At 33.6% G+C, this 11816-nt stretch overlaps 1 protein-coding gene across 3 annotated transcripts in view; it reads left to right on the forward strand.

Moving 5' to 3' along the window:
* The first annotated feature begins 234 nt into the window (after positions 1-234).
* The window catches only part of LRRTM4 (leucine rich repeat transmembrane neuronal 4), a 425088-nt gene continuing 413506 nt past the window's right edge, over positions 235-11816 (forward strand). For all 3 annotated transcript variants that reach the window (XM_082428107.1, XM_082428109.1, XM_082428108.1), the window contains exon 1: positions 235-10630. In XM_082428107.1, the coding sequence (XP_082284233.1) occupies positions 10627-10630 (4 nt within the window). In that variant the 5' untranslated portion in view covers positions 235-10626. The remainder of the gene's footprint in view (positions 10631-11816) is intronic.

Consider the following 11816-nt stretch of genomic DNA (forward strand, 5'->3'; position numbering starts at 1 on the left):
TTAACATCTTTATTGAAGTATAATTGCCTTACAATGGTGTGTTAGCTTCTGCTTTATAACAAAGTGAATCAGTTATACATATACAATATGTTCCCATTTCTCTTCCCTCTTGCATCTCCCTCCCTCCCACCCTCCCCATCCCATCCCTCTAGGTGGTCACAAAGCACCGAGCTGATCTCCCTGTGCTATGCAGCTGCTTCCCACTAGTTATCTATTTTACATTTGGTATGTACTCCCATTTCTAATGCCACAAGGCTAAGCAAGTCATAATAAATGATTCATCATGGAATAACATATTCTTACCTTTCCTAGTCCATCTTGTAGTCAGTGAATTGCATTTGTAAAATATGTGGCTGGAGAGAGAATTATAGAACTTGAGAGCAAAAAGAGAAATTTCTTCTAGGTGTTCTAATATTTCCTTTAGGTCAATTCGTTGGTTAAAAACAAATGTATGATGAAAATTCCAGTTGCCCTTAGCCCACCAGCCTTCCATCAGTATGATCTCCATCAGTCAGTTCAGTTTTTATTTGAATGATACTATTCTTTGAAGGACCTAGAAATGTAGTCAGCCATTCTTCAAAGTAGTTTGGTATTCTCCATCATCCCCTTGCAGGACATCTCAGCCCACACAAACGTGTTATCAGAAGGGAGATATCCAGAGATTACAGCTCCCACACTTTTCTTGGCTCAGAGTGAGTTTGTTGCCTAATTTAGCTCTGCAGATTAGTCACTGTCCGTACAACTTTAGTTTAGAGTAAAAGTCAAACCTGGTTAGGATTAAGACTACTTCCAAGACTGTGGGGATTTACAGTTCCTGACATTCTCAGGAGCAACTGGTCTAGAACAGCTTGCAATGAGCCAGCCCAGAGGCTGAGGGTTTGGGTACAACTCTAAGGGTTACATAGATGTTAATTGTTGTTTTCATTACGGTGATTGCTATCAACTCTGATGTATGACTATGGAGTTTATCACAGGGTGATGAAGGCTGACTTTCTGTACCCCTCCTCTGCCAGCTGTACTTCAGTTGAACCCTAGGGTCACACATCTGAATGGATGGAACAAGGCATCTTTGGGGTTCCAGCCTCTGTGTTGAGGTATAGAGCATACTATGTCTCCCCAGCCCATTTGTCTTCTGAAACAAGCTCTTACATCTCTCATGTCTCATGTCTCTTTTTGTCTCATGCTGAAGTTAGGTACTTACCTCCTCAGAGGGGGGAGTCTGTTTGCTTCCACTATAATTGAGAAGCACCACCTCCTGAAATAAAAACTCTCTTTTAAATTTAAATTCATTTCATGATCCCCTGGAAATATGCTTTAGCTAGCCTGTAGAAGTTTCCAGGTCCACATGTTTTAACCTATTAATACCTATTCATTTTTGCCATTACCTGTATTAAATATATTAAAATTTATAAGACTATATACAGATGTGAAAACCAAGGTCTTGAGTTTTAAAATAACTAGTCCAAAGTCATATTTTCATAACTGGTATCTGGATAACACCAGAAACCTAGACTCCTGCCAAAATGTGGCAGACCCTTGCATTTTCCTCTGTTAATTTCTAGTGACATTCAGTTTCCTTTGGAGTTTTTTCATTACTGTAATGGCCAATTATAAATACGATGAGAGAATTTTCTATTGGAAAATTGTTTTAAATACAACTATATTTTCATGGGCAGTAAATTGGAAGTAAAAACATGCAAAAAACAGTGTGTCTGTGTGTGTGTGTGCATACTCACATATACATGAGAAATCAGTGTTCCTAGTACAGAGTATTTTCTGAGGGACGTGTTTCAGAGTACTATTTAGATACTTTTTCTTTACATTCTAATTATGTGTCAATCATTAAACCCAGAGGGTATAGGAATTGCACTGATAAACATCTTAGTTCCTGATGCCTCCTTACTTATACACCTACAGAATGGAGAGAAATCTATTCTAAGCTGCTGAAGCATGTTCATTCTGTTCTATTGCTATTGTCACTATTAACTTCATGACTCCTGCTTTAGATGAGAGTGCCTCAGGGTCATTTGGGGACCTTGAAGCATAAACATATATCTTACTTCCCTGAGTAAATGCAATACTAACTCTGAACTTGCTGCAAACTGTTACATATAAACTCAACTTTTACATTTTTTTCTCCCAGTTGGGCTCTATACAGCTACAAATAAGGAGAAGTTACATTTGGGATATACTTAAAACATTTTTTTCAGTTTCAAGATTTTCTTTGTTTAGAAATAAAGGGTTAACTTGTGAAGTCATAAATTGACTTATAGAAGACTTTTATCTGGGCAGGTGGCAGTTTAATATCTTACCTAATTAACTAAAAAGTTATTCTCAGACATTTTCTTTTTATTTTATATAATACATGATATGGATGGAGGACATTTTAGGGGCTGTAGAATAGTCCAGGATAGATCTAATGTTGTCAGAGTTTGCAAGGAAGCAAGATGACCAAATATTCCCTTGTATTTTCCTAATATTTATAACCTATTATTTGTTTGCTTTAATATAGTTATTATGCAATTAATCAGAGACTGTTAGCACCTAAAGAAATCTGATGCCTTTCTTAGAGTTGATGGGAAAAAATTATTTAGCAAAATTATAATACTACTAAGGTTACTTTGCTGGCTTATAGTTGAATCTGGACCATAACACAGGCCCCCATAGTGTTATTGCCAGTGCAATAAGATATGTTTGAGTGAAGACTTGAGCAGGTCTATTAATGTACTGGCAATGACAGTCAATAAAAAAAGAAGTACAAAGCCTATTTTCTCTTTCAAGAAAATAATTGATAGTGAAAAATACAAAATATATACACACAGGCTCAGTTGAATATCATTAAATCTATCAGGGAAAACACTTAACATGCATTAATTAAATACAAATATATTGCTATACCTATCAATACATGGATAATGATATGGAGATATATACACTTAATATTCAAAACATCCTTAGCAATTATATACTATTATCCTATTATTTCCATTTTACAGATAAGGGACTAGAGTAGGACTGCTTAACTTACTGATAACTTAACTTATTTTTGTTTTTCATCCAGCTACACAGAGTTCTTTTTTTGCTCACTGATACAGTACATACTCAAAAAGTACTCAATACAAAGAGAAACAGCTAATAGTGCTGCATTGGAATGCAAATTTTTTTTACTTCAATAATCATGTTCTTGCTAATACACTGTTTTGCTTTCATTTGAAAAAATGTACCAGTGTGGCAGAAAGAAAAATAATATTGATTGGTGGTGTCTTTTAAAGCTTCATAAAGTAATTGATATAAAATATCTGGATGAGCTATTTCATTCAAAAGTGTCTGTGTAGTACTTCACAGAGGACCATACACAAATATAAGCACACTGTCTTGATGACAATGAATATAACTGTCTCATGCATGATTATAAAAATTTGTTTATGGAAGATATGATAAAACACACTTTGTAGAAGGCCAAAACCAAATCAACAACAGCAATATGATGAAAATTACCAAAATTTAATTGCTAGGTATGTCAGGACAATGTGCAGAAAATAATAAACACTAGTACTTTATATAATTTTTATCAGCTATATAGACATGAATTCTACTGGAAATAGCAGAGCTAAACATTTTATAGGTCTTTAAATGTTTTGCTATCATTATTTACTTAACTTTAAAAATATCTCTGCTTTCCAAATTTAAGTTATAATCCCCTTCCTTATAGAAGATAAACATGAGATGCAAAGGGTAAAGAGATTTATCAGCATGGTTCAGATACAAAAGGTTGTTAGAGTGTAAAATACCTACTCTAACCAGTCAGTATCCTGCAATGGATGTCTGATTGGATGTGATTTTGTAGTCAGGAAAGACAGCTTAAAATCATTTATAAAGTATCCCAGATCTTTCAATAATAAAGTCAGAAACTTGACTGATACCTGAAATTAACTTGTCATAATTTAGGGTGAAATCAACACCCATCTGGAGCCATCTTCTATCCTTCTGATTCATATGTATTGCAGGAAGAGAATTATAGCCATAGAGAAATTATCAAAAAGTTATAAATTCATCAATTTTTTTTTTTTTTCCTGTGTTACCTTCACTCTTTTTTGGGTCTTAGTGTAGATTTTTTTGCATGGTTGTAATCAGTAAGATGAATACCATTGCACTTTAATCATAAAATTACTTTCATATTTATTGAGTACAAATATTTTATTGATTAATGTGTCATGTTCAATAAAATATTCTCTTTTTTTAAAGTTTATTTTGTGACTTTTTTTTCTTTTCTTTCTAATAATATTGCAATGCATATGTTTGAATATTGTATTCTATTATTTTAAGACATCTTAGAATGGAAACATTAGGTTAAAGGCTAGTAACTTTTGTTTCTATGGATCTTGATACAGCTAAGTATATGAAAAAATAATTATTCCAATTTATACTATAGATACAGGTTTTACAACATACATAAAAACATGTACAAATATAATTTAAAATATAATATCTGATAGCCTGTATGTGACTTAACTTTTATTTCTTTTCCTAGTAGGGATATATATTTTATATTTTTTCCCATCTGACTTTCTGAATTTCTGATATCTTGTTACCCCATCTACAGTGTAAGCAGTTTAAATATCCTATGGAAACAAAGTCTTGATGTATTGTTTTCATTTTCTTAAAATTTTCATTGAAGCTAAGTTGTGCATTTTCGTACAAGAATTTGTCAGCTCTTCTGGTGTGGTTTCTTATATCACCTCAAATTGTATAAAAACAACGGACTTTGGAGACAAACAAACAATAATAATTAATTGAGCCAAAGTTACGCCTTGCTAATGGAACTTCCAATGAATGTTGCCACTACTCCTATAACAGACAAAATGCTCATGTTATGTAAAAAACACAATGTCATAGCACCTGCACTGAGTTCTGTTCAAAGCTCTAATGTTAACTATTTATGAAATTTTGAAAAGGCTACTAAACTTACCTTAACTTTAGTTTATATGTTTGTATGTTCATGTCAATGTTGTTTAAACCATATACAGAGAAGTCAATTAAGTACACTATCAGTATATTATATAGCAAAAATTAAAAAAAAATAAAATATATCAGAGAAATATTGCTTTATGAAAGGCATTTTTAATTCAGTAAAATATATTATTTTCTATGGGTGACGGTGAAAAAAAATACATATATATATTTGAAAGTCCCTAAACTAAATTTCCCATTCTATTGTTTTATCTAGTTCTCTATGTAATCTTCCATTCTGTTTTGCCCAATTTCCATTTAAATATATCTATAGAGTTATTAATTTCAATAACTTTCATTCTGTTTTTAGTTTTCTAATTTTGATTTGATTCTTGTTTACAAATTTCATTGAGCTGCTGAAATCCCCCATCTTGTGATCTATTTTTTTAAGATAGTAATGATAATTATTTTTAAGTCTGTGTCTGGTAACTCTACTGTTGAATTATCTGTGAGTCTGTTTCTATTGTCTGCTTGTTTTTTCCTATTATTTAGTCAAACAAAGACAAGCATTTACCTCTTCCCAAACTATTTTCTTATCGTTTTCTCTGTTGTGTTCTTCTCTGTTGTCCTTAATTTTTGCCTAGTTCACACCTCTCATTCATTTAGTCTAAACTATGATAATTTATTTATTCCACAAATGTATGAGAGTATTTTACTTGAAAGCCCGTTAAAAGATTATTTTTAAAGATTCCTTTCCCAATTCTCCAATGCAAATTATCACCCATTATTCTGCTTCATAACATACCTTATCATTTACTAACATTTATCATAATTATAAATTATATTCTCATTTTAGTTTTTATTGGCTTAATGTCCAATTTCCACACACCTCAACCCCCATTTTATCATGTTTTACATTATCATTATTTACTCATTAATATCCTACAGTAGATTATCAATATATTTTTCTCTTTTGATATGTTAGTTCACTGGTTAATAAAATAAGACAGAAATAGTCCATTTTTATGTATCTGTATTTTAGTACAATTTTTGCTGTGTCTATATTAATAATGTGAATATTATCATAATTTACACACTGAGATTAAAGGCTTTAAGTATGGACCTTAAGATTCCTAAATTCAGCTGAACACATATAATAAGATGTTATTTTTCTTTAAATTTTTAGCAAGTAAGTAATTATCACTACTATCAGAAATGAGGTACTATTAAATTATAATGAGTAAACTGAAAAAGGAGAAGAGTTCATTCATTTTGAAAAAGGTGATTCAAGGTTCCTCTTCAGGTTGAAATTGAATTATGTACATAATTAAAATGTGTCTTGATGAGTAAATTACTTCTAAACATTTTCAATGTGTGTGTGTGTGTGTGTGTGTGTGTCGGGGGGGACATGTGTCCAACATGAATACTTCTGATACATTAATGAGTAAGACAAAAGTGAAATAATATAGACATATGTTGGCATTTCACTTGGCAATGGCATGAGTGATTTCTTTGCTCAATCAGCTAATAGTTTTCAAATATTGGAAGGATATGTCTCAATTTTTGTGCTATTTGTAATTAAATGGCTACAGATACAGTGCACTTTTAAGATTAATCTTTAATACTAATATTTCCTCCATCAATTTCTTAAGACTAGACACTCAACAAAACAATAGATCATGCCTTAAATTTTAGCCTTTGCTCATTTCCTTTGTGTAAATACTCCTACCATGGTCAATTTAAAATTATCAAAGTGAGGTTACTGAATTCTCTTTGAAGTAACAAAAATTCCTATTATATCCTTAGTTTTAATGTCTCAATTTAATAAATGAAAATATTGTCTATCATATTAATTAATACCTCTTATTTCATATAAATCTTAAGCATTCTCCCCCCCGTTCCCCTGGAGGACGAGTTGCAGATGGGCCATCTGCTACCCAGGAAAAACGAGGAAGTGAAGTCAGCTTCTCTCATTCTTGCTCACCTTCTCCCACACTTACTTATTGCTGTTTCTGACCTTCCCAGGAAACTTTTTGGTTGACTGGTACAATTGTAAAAAGGTTTTTTGATCTCTGGGCCTAGCAGAAGTCAAAAATATTTATCTTTCTCACGGACACATTGATAGATCCTTAATAGCCTCATTAAGAGGCTATTATTCCCATGACAAGGATGACAAATTTTTTTCTACATATGTCTGGTACCTTTCCAAACTTGATTGGTTTCTATTTGTTTTTTGTTTATCTGTGTGTTGTTTGGATAATGCACTTACACAGATTCATTCTTTTGGGGGGTATCACCAGGATTTAAAATGGCTTGAACTTTCTCCCTCTCTCTCTCTGTCTCATAACTCACCTCTCTTTCATGGAAAACACCTATACATATTTTTATCTAGACAAACTCTGAAAGTGAAAGCCAATCCCAACACTAACTTAACTCTTCTTTGCTCTGGCAAACCCATTTTTTATCTTCTGGATTTCTCAGACAGGAGCCAGATTCCATTCTATAGTTCTGGGCTCACTGTGGGAAAGACATATCAAGCTCTTCAAGTTGCCTGAAGAAGCCCCTTGCACTACAATTAAGCTGAGGAGCTGACATCCCCTCCACCTTCTTTTGGGTGAGGGGATATGTGTGTGTGTATGTGTGTGTGTGTGTTTATGAGTGTGTGTCTTATGCACATGCACATGTGGTAATACAGGGACAGCTCTTTCCAAAGAAATCTTCCACACAATATTCTTTGTTACTCTCAGCTCTCTCTACCCTTTAATGTCTTCACAGTGTGTTCAGGAGAACTGTAACTGATTTTTGACAAAAGATTCTTTATAAATTCTGTGTATGGTCTAGTATTTCCTTTGGAATACACATATATTCGATCTTAGTACTTCAAACAAAATTTGAATTTTAGCTGGTTATTACACCATAAATGTGGGTAACATCATGAGATTTTTCCAATCTACTATCAAAACTGTTCTCATGTCTTTCATTCAAACATACACATACATATATACACATCTCACGTACCACATATTCATTATATTTAAAAAAATAGAAAATACAAATAAATGAAAAAATCATAAACAATGAAATGAAGTACACCCAAAATTAATTTCCCAGGAAAATCTGCTTTATTTTGTGCCCATGCAAATAAAAATATGTACAGAAATAGACTCCCTATCATTATTCTCTAGTACCTGTGTTCTCTGCGCCTCCTATTCTTGCTTTATACATTGTGCTCCTCATTCCCTCTGAGCAAATACAAACCATTTTAATTTCAATGGCAGTATGTGTTCTAGTTCATGAATATATTAACTTTCCTGAACTAATCCTCTATCATTGAATATTTAGGTGGGGTTTTTATTTCTATGTAAACCACAATACTATAAACAAATTATATGTGTATCATTTATGTTAATTTCCTTAGAAAGGTATATACTTTTCATTAATCTCTTTTGGTGTTCATTTTCATTTAATAAGTATTAAGCCTTAAACCAAAGGTATACTTTCTAAAGTAGAAATTTAGGTATCAGTTAATGAGAAAAGGATTTATTTGTTCCTTGAGAAATCCTTGTAATTAAGCAATTGCCTGATATTGCTTACTCATAAATCTGAGTTAAACAATATATATTATTCATATGATAAACCCCCCTTACTTATTAATATTTTGGAAGACAATCTAAAATCAATGACTATTTCTAAAAATATCCATTTCCAATGATCCACAGCAATCCTAGATGATTATGTAAAATCCAGTTATACTTCCCACACCTGCTAAATTAGGTTAGCACACTTATCTAGCAGTCTCTCTCTGTATTGTATTGGGTCGTTATTCTAGATTGTTCCAAAAAAATTTTATCTCCCAGAAGATTATGGAATAAATAAGAAGAGAAACAAAATGGAGGTAATGAGTTATACTATTTTTTTCAAAGCTTAGTACAAGTTAAGGAAAGTGTGTTATTAAAAAAAAAATACATATTTTGGGTATTATATCATTTTATCCCTTCTAATTCTGAGAAATTCTGCAAAAATTAGAGAAATACAACAATGATGTAGAACTCACATGCTTCTGTTTTTCTGGAATTGCCCATTATGATAACTGACTTGCATAGGAAAAACCTTGCATTAAAATGTAAATGAGTTTTAAAGACAGTGCATCCAGCAATAAGGATATCAAGCAGGAATTCTCTTATCTAACATTGTCTCTCCTAGTTACCTGCACATTTGGTAATATAGTATTTAAAGATGACTATTTTAGGCCACAAATGTGCACTCTTGAAAGTAATGATCTAGACTCCTCAATAAATGTGCAAAATTGCAGAATATATTTTATTATCAAAAGTTGGGAATTTAAAAGTTAGACCTAAATTGTTTTAATGTAACTATCTTTAAAAGTGATATTTTTCCTTGAGTATGACTTTATTCTCAAGGGAAAGGCCTCTATTAATTCCTGACCTTATGCATTAGAATTCTGCATATATGGCTAATGAGGTTCAGTTTGGGGTGTTTATTCCTGTTGAGCACTCTATTCATATGACCCATCAAGAGAGTAATGGAAATATGGACACTGAACAGGCTGAACGAAGTTATTGAATGAAAATAAACATAATTCTACTAAAAAAAAAGACTGCTTCTCTTTGTGGTTTGCTTAAAAATCTGTAAATAAAACAAACCAACATCAACAAAAATAAAACTGAAATTATTTCTGTTGTTAAAAAACACATATCCCCTGTGATATATGTAGAAAAAAAATCAGGTCAAAGAAACTTTAAAAACTACTAATTGAATAATATTTAGAGATGCAGTATTTTACTTAATATTTGAAATCACTGAATGGAACTCTTTGGCATAAAGCTTTCATAACATGTATTATCGGAGAAAAAAAAGTGATCCTGTGCCTTTAATTTCCCTTTCTGAGAGAGGGAAGGCTGCACACCACTGACAGGCTCACTTGTTCCCGTCTTTAATGTGCAATCTGTTTTCTCCAGCGGAGGGCACTCAGTGTATCACAAACTCAAGCATTAGCACCAACAAGCTCTGAGGAACATCAGTCTCTGGAAAGCCTTCAGAATTAGACAAGGCCTGCCTCTCAGCACAGCTACAAAACACTTTAAACCTGACCAGCTAAATGGATAAACCTACCCTGCATAGCTTTTAAACTGGGGTCTCATACAGCACAGGAGGCCTATTTGCTTGAAGAACTGAAAATCCAGAGGATGATTTGCTTTATCTGGGAATGGCAAAAGCCAGCACAATAAGGAATGCCAGGTATTCTGAAGATTCTCTTTTTCTTTTTCTTTTTTTTCCTCTCTTTTTACAGAGAAGTTGGTTACCTTCGCGATGGGCTGTAGCTCTTTTGCACAGATTGCCAATTACTGCTGATGGGTCTCTGGTGAATTACACAATGATGCTCAGAGCCTAGAGGCCCTCCCCCACCCCCCAACTGCTTCCTTCTCCCTGCCCCCCATCCCAATACGTGCTGATTTTTTTTTTTCCTATATGTATATATATATTTTTTTGTCTGTCCCCTCTGGGGAAGTTTGTATGGGGCTACTAGCTCACATGTGGGATCAGAATGGTGTGAATGACAGCCGCACTGTATCATGAAGGTGGTGGTGGTTTCAACACGTGAGACCAAACAAGAAGAAAGCTGAGAGAGGGGGGAACCGTTTTGGATGACAAAGGATGGGTAAGTGAACTTTTGTTGTTTCCTTCTTAGTAAAGCTGATCCTCTTGGCTTCGTATTCTCAGTCGTGGCATTAGCTGATAAAAGACGGGAAAACAGGCAAAAAGCGGCAGCCTCGGAGTTTGCCAGTTGACTCACTATAGTTGCTATTATATTTTTAGATCATTTTCCTTTTTCTCGTTCTTTTAAACTGTAAATGCATAACATGGACTTAAACAGACTGGAGAAATATCTTTCAGACTGTCTCTTCCGAATGCGTATCCTGGCTTGGGAATTGAGCGTGAGATAAATGTTGTTTCCTTCTATTTCTTGATAATATTAACCATGCTTGTATTTCTGGTTGCTGTCAGGAAGATTGTTAACACTTTACTGCGTGTGTGTAGGGGTGGGGTCATTACTTTATCAGAGGTCGCACAAGGGCTTGTTTTATCTTTGAAGATGCACCCTGAACACAGCTTCCAAATTTCCAGCAGTCATTTGCCAGTCTTATTTTTTCAAGTGTGACTGGCTCCCCACCCCCCCACCGCTTTTTCCTGTCTGGGAGAGCTGGAATGTATTTCAATGAGTCTGTAGCCGGCAAGAGGACAGAGAGCAAGATCGGGTTTCAAATTAAAAAAAAAAAAAAAATCTTAACTGAGTAAAAGGAGAAGTTTTTTTTGTTGTTGTTTTGTTTTTTAAATTAGGGATTTGGCTGATTGCCTCTTGGTTAAAAACATGAATATTTAAGATTAATAAAGAAACTGCAGCACAAGGTACTTTTTTTTCCCCTCACCACTAAGAAATAATAAATCTACTGTTGACAGAGGAAAGAAGTCCTTTAACATGCTATGACTTGGAAATGCAGCATAAGTGCCAATAGATTGCAACTTTGCAGGTTTTCTGAAGTTAATGGAGGTTGGGGAGAAAAAAAAAGTCAGTGAGAAATTTGAACAGGTTGGGATAGGGGGGAAATAATAGTCTGCTGTTTCTCTGCTTGTTTATCCCCCAAATTTGCAAAACCAACTGTGTTAAATATATCAGAAAAAAACTAGTGCTACACAAGATTATTTTGTATTTTATGCAAATATTTAATAAGAATTTGATAATCATAACTTTGGAGTGTTCTGTGTTATTAGTAGTTAGGACACTGAGCCGGTGATCACTGAGCAGGAGAGCCTCAGTAGGAATCTCTTCCTGAATGTTGAGAGCA

Source organism: Balaenoptera physalus (genome assembly GCF_965194825.1).
Source record: "Balaenoptera physalus genome assembly, chromosome: 15".
Classification (NCBI taxonomy): Eukaryota; Metazoa; Chordata; class Mammalia; order Artiodactyla; family Balaenopteridae; genus Balaenoptera; species Balaenoptera physalus.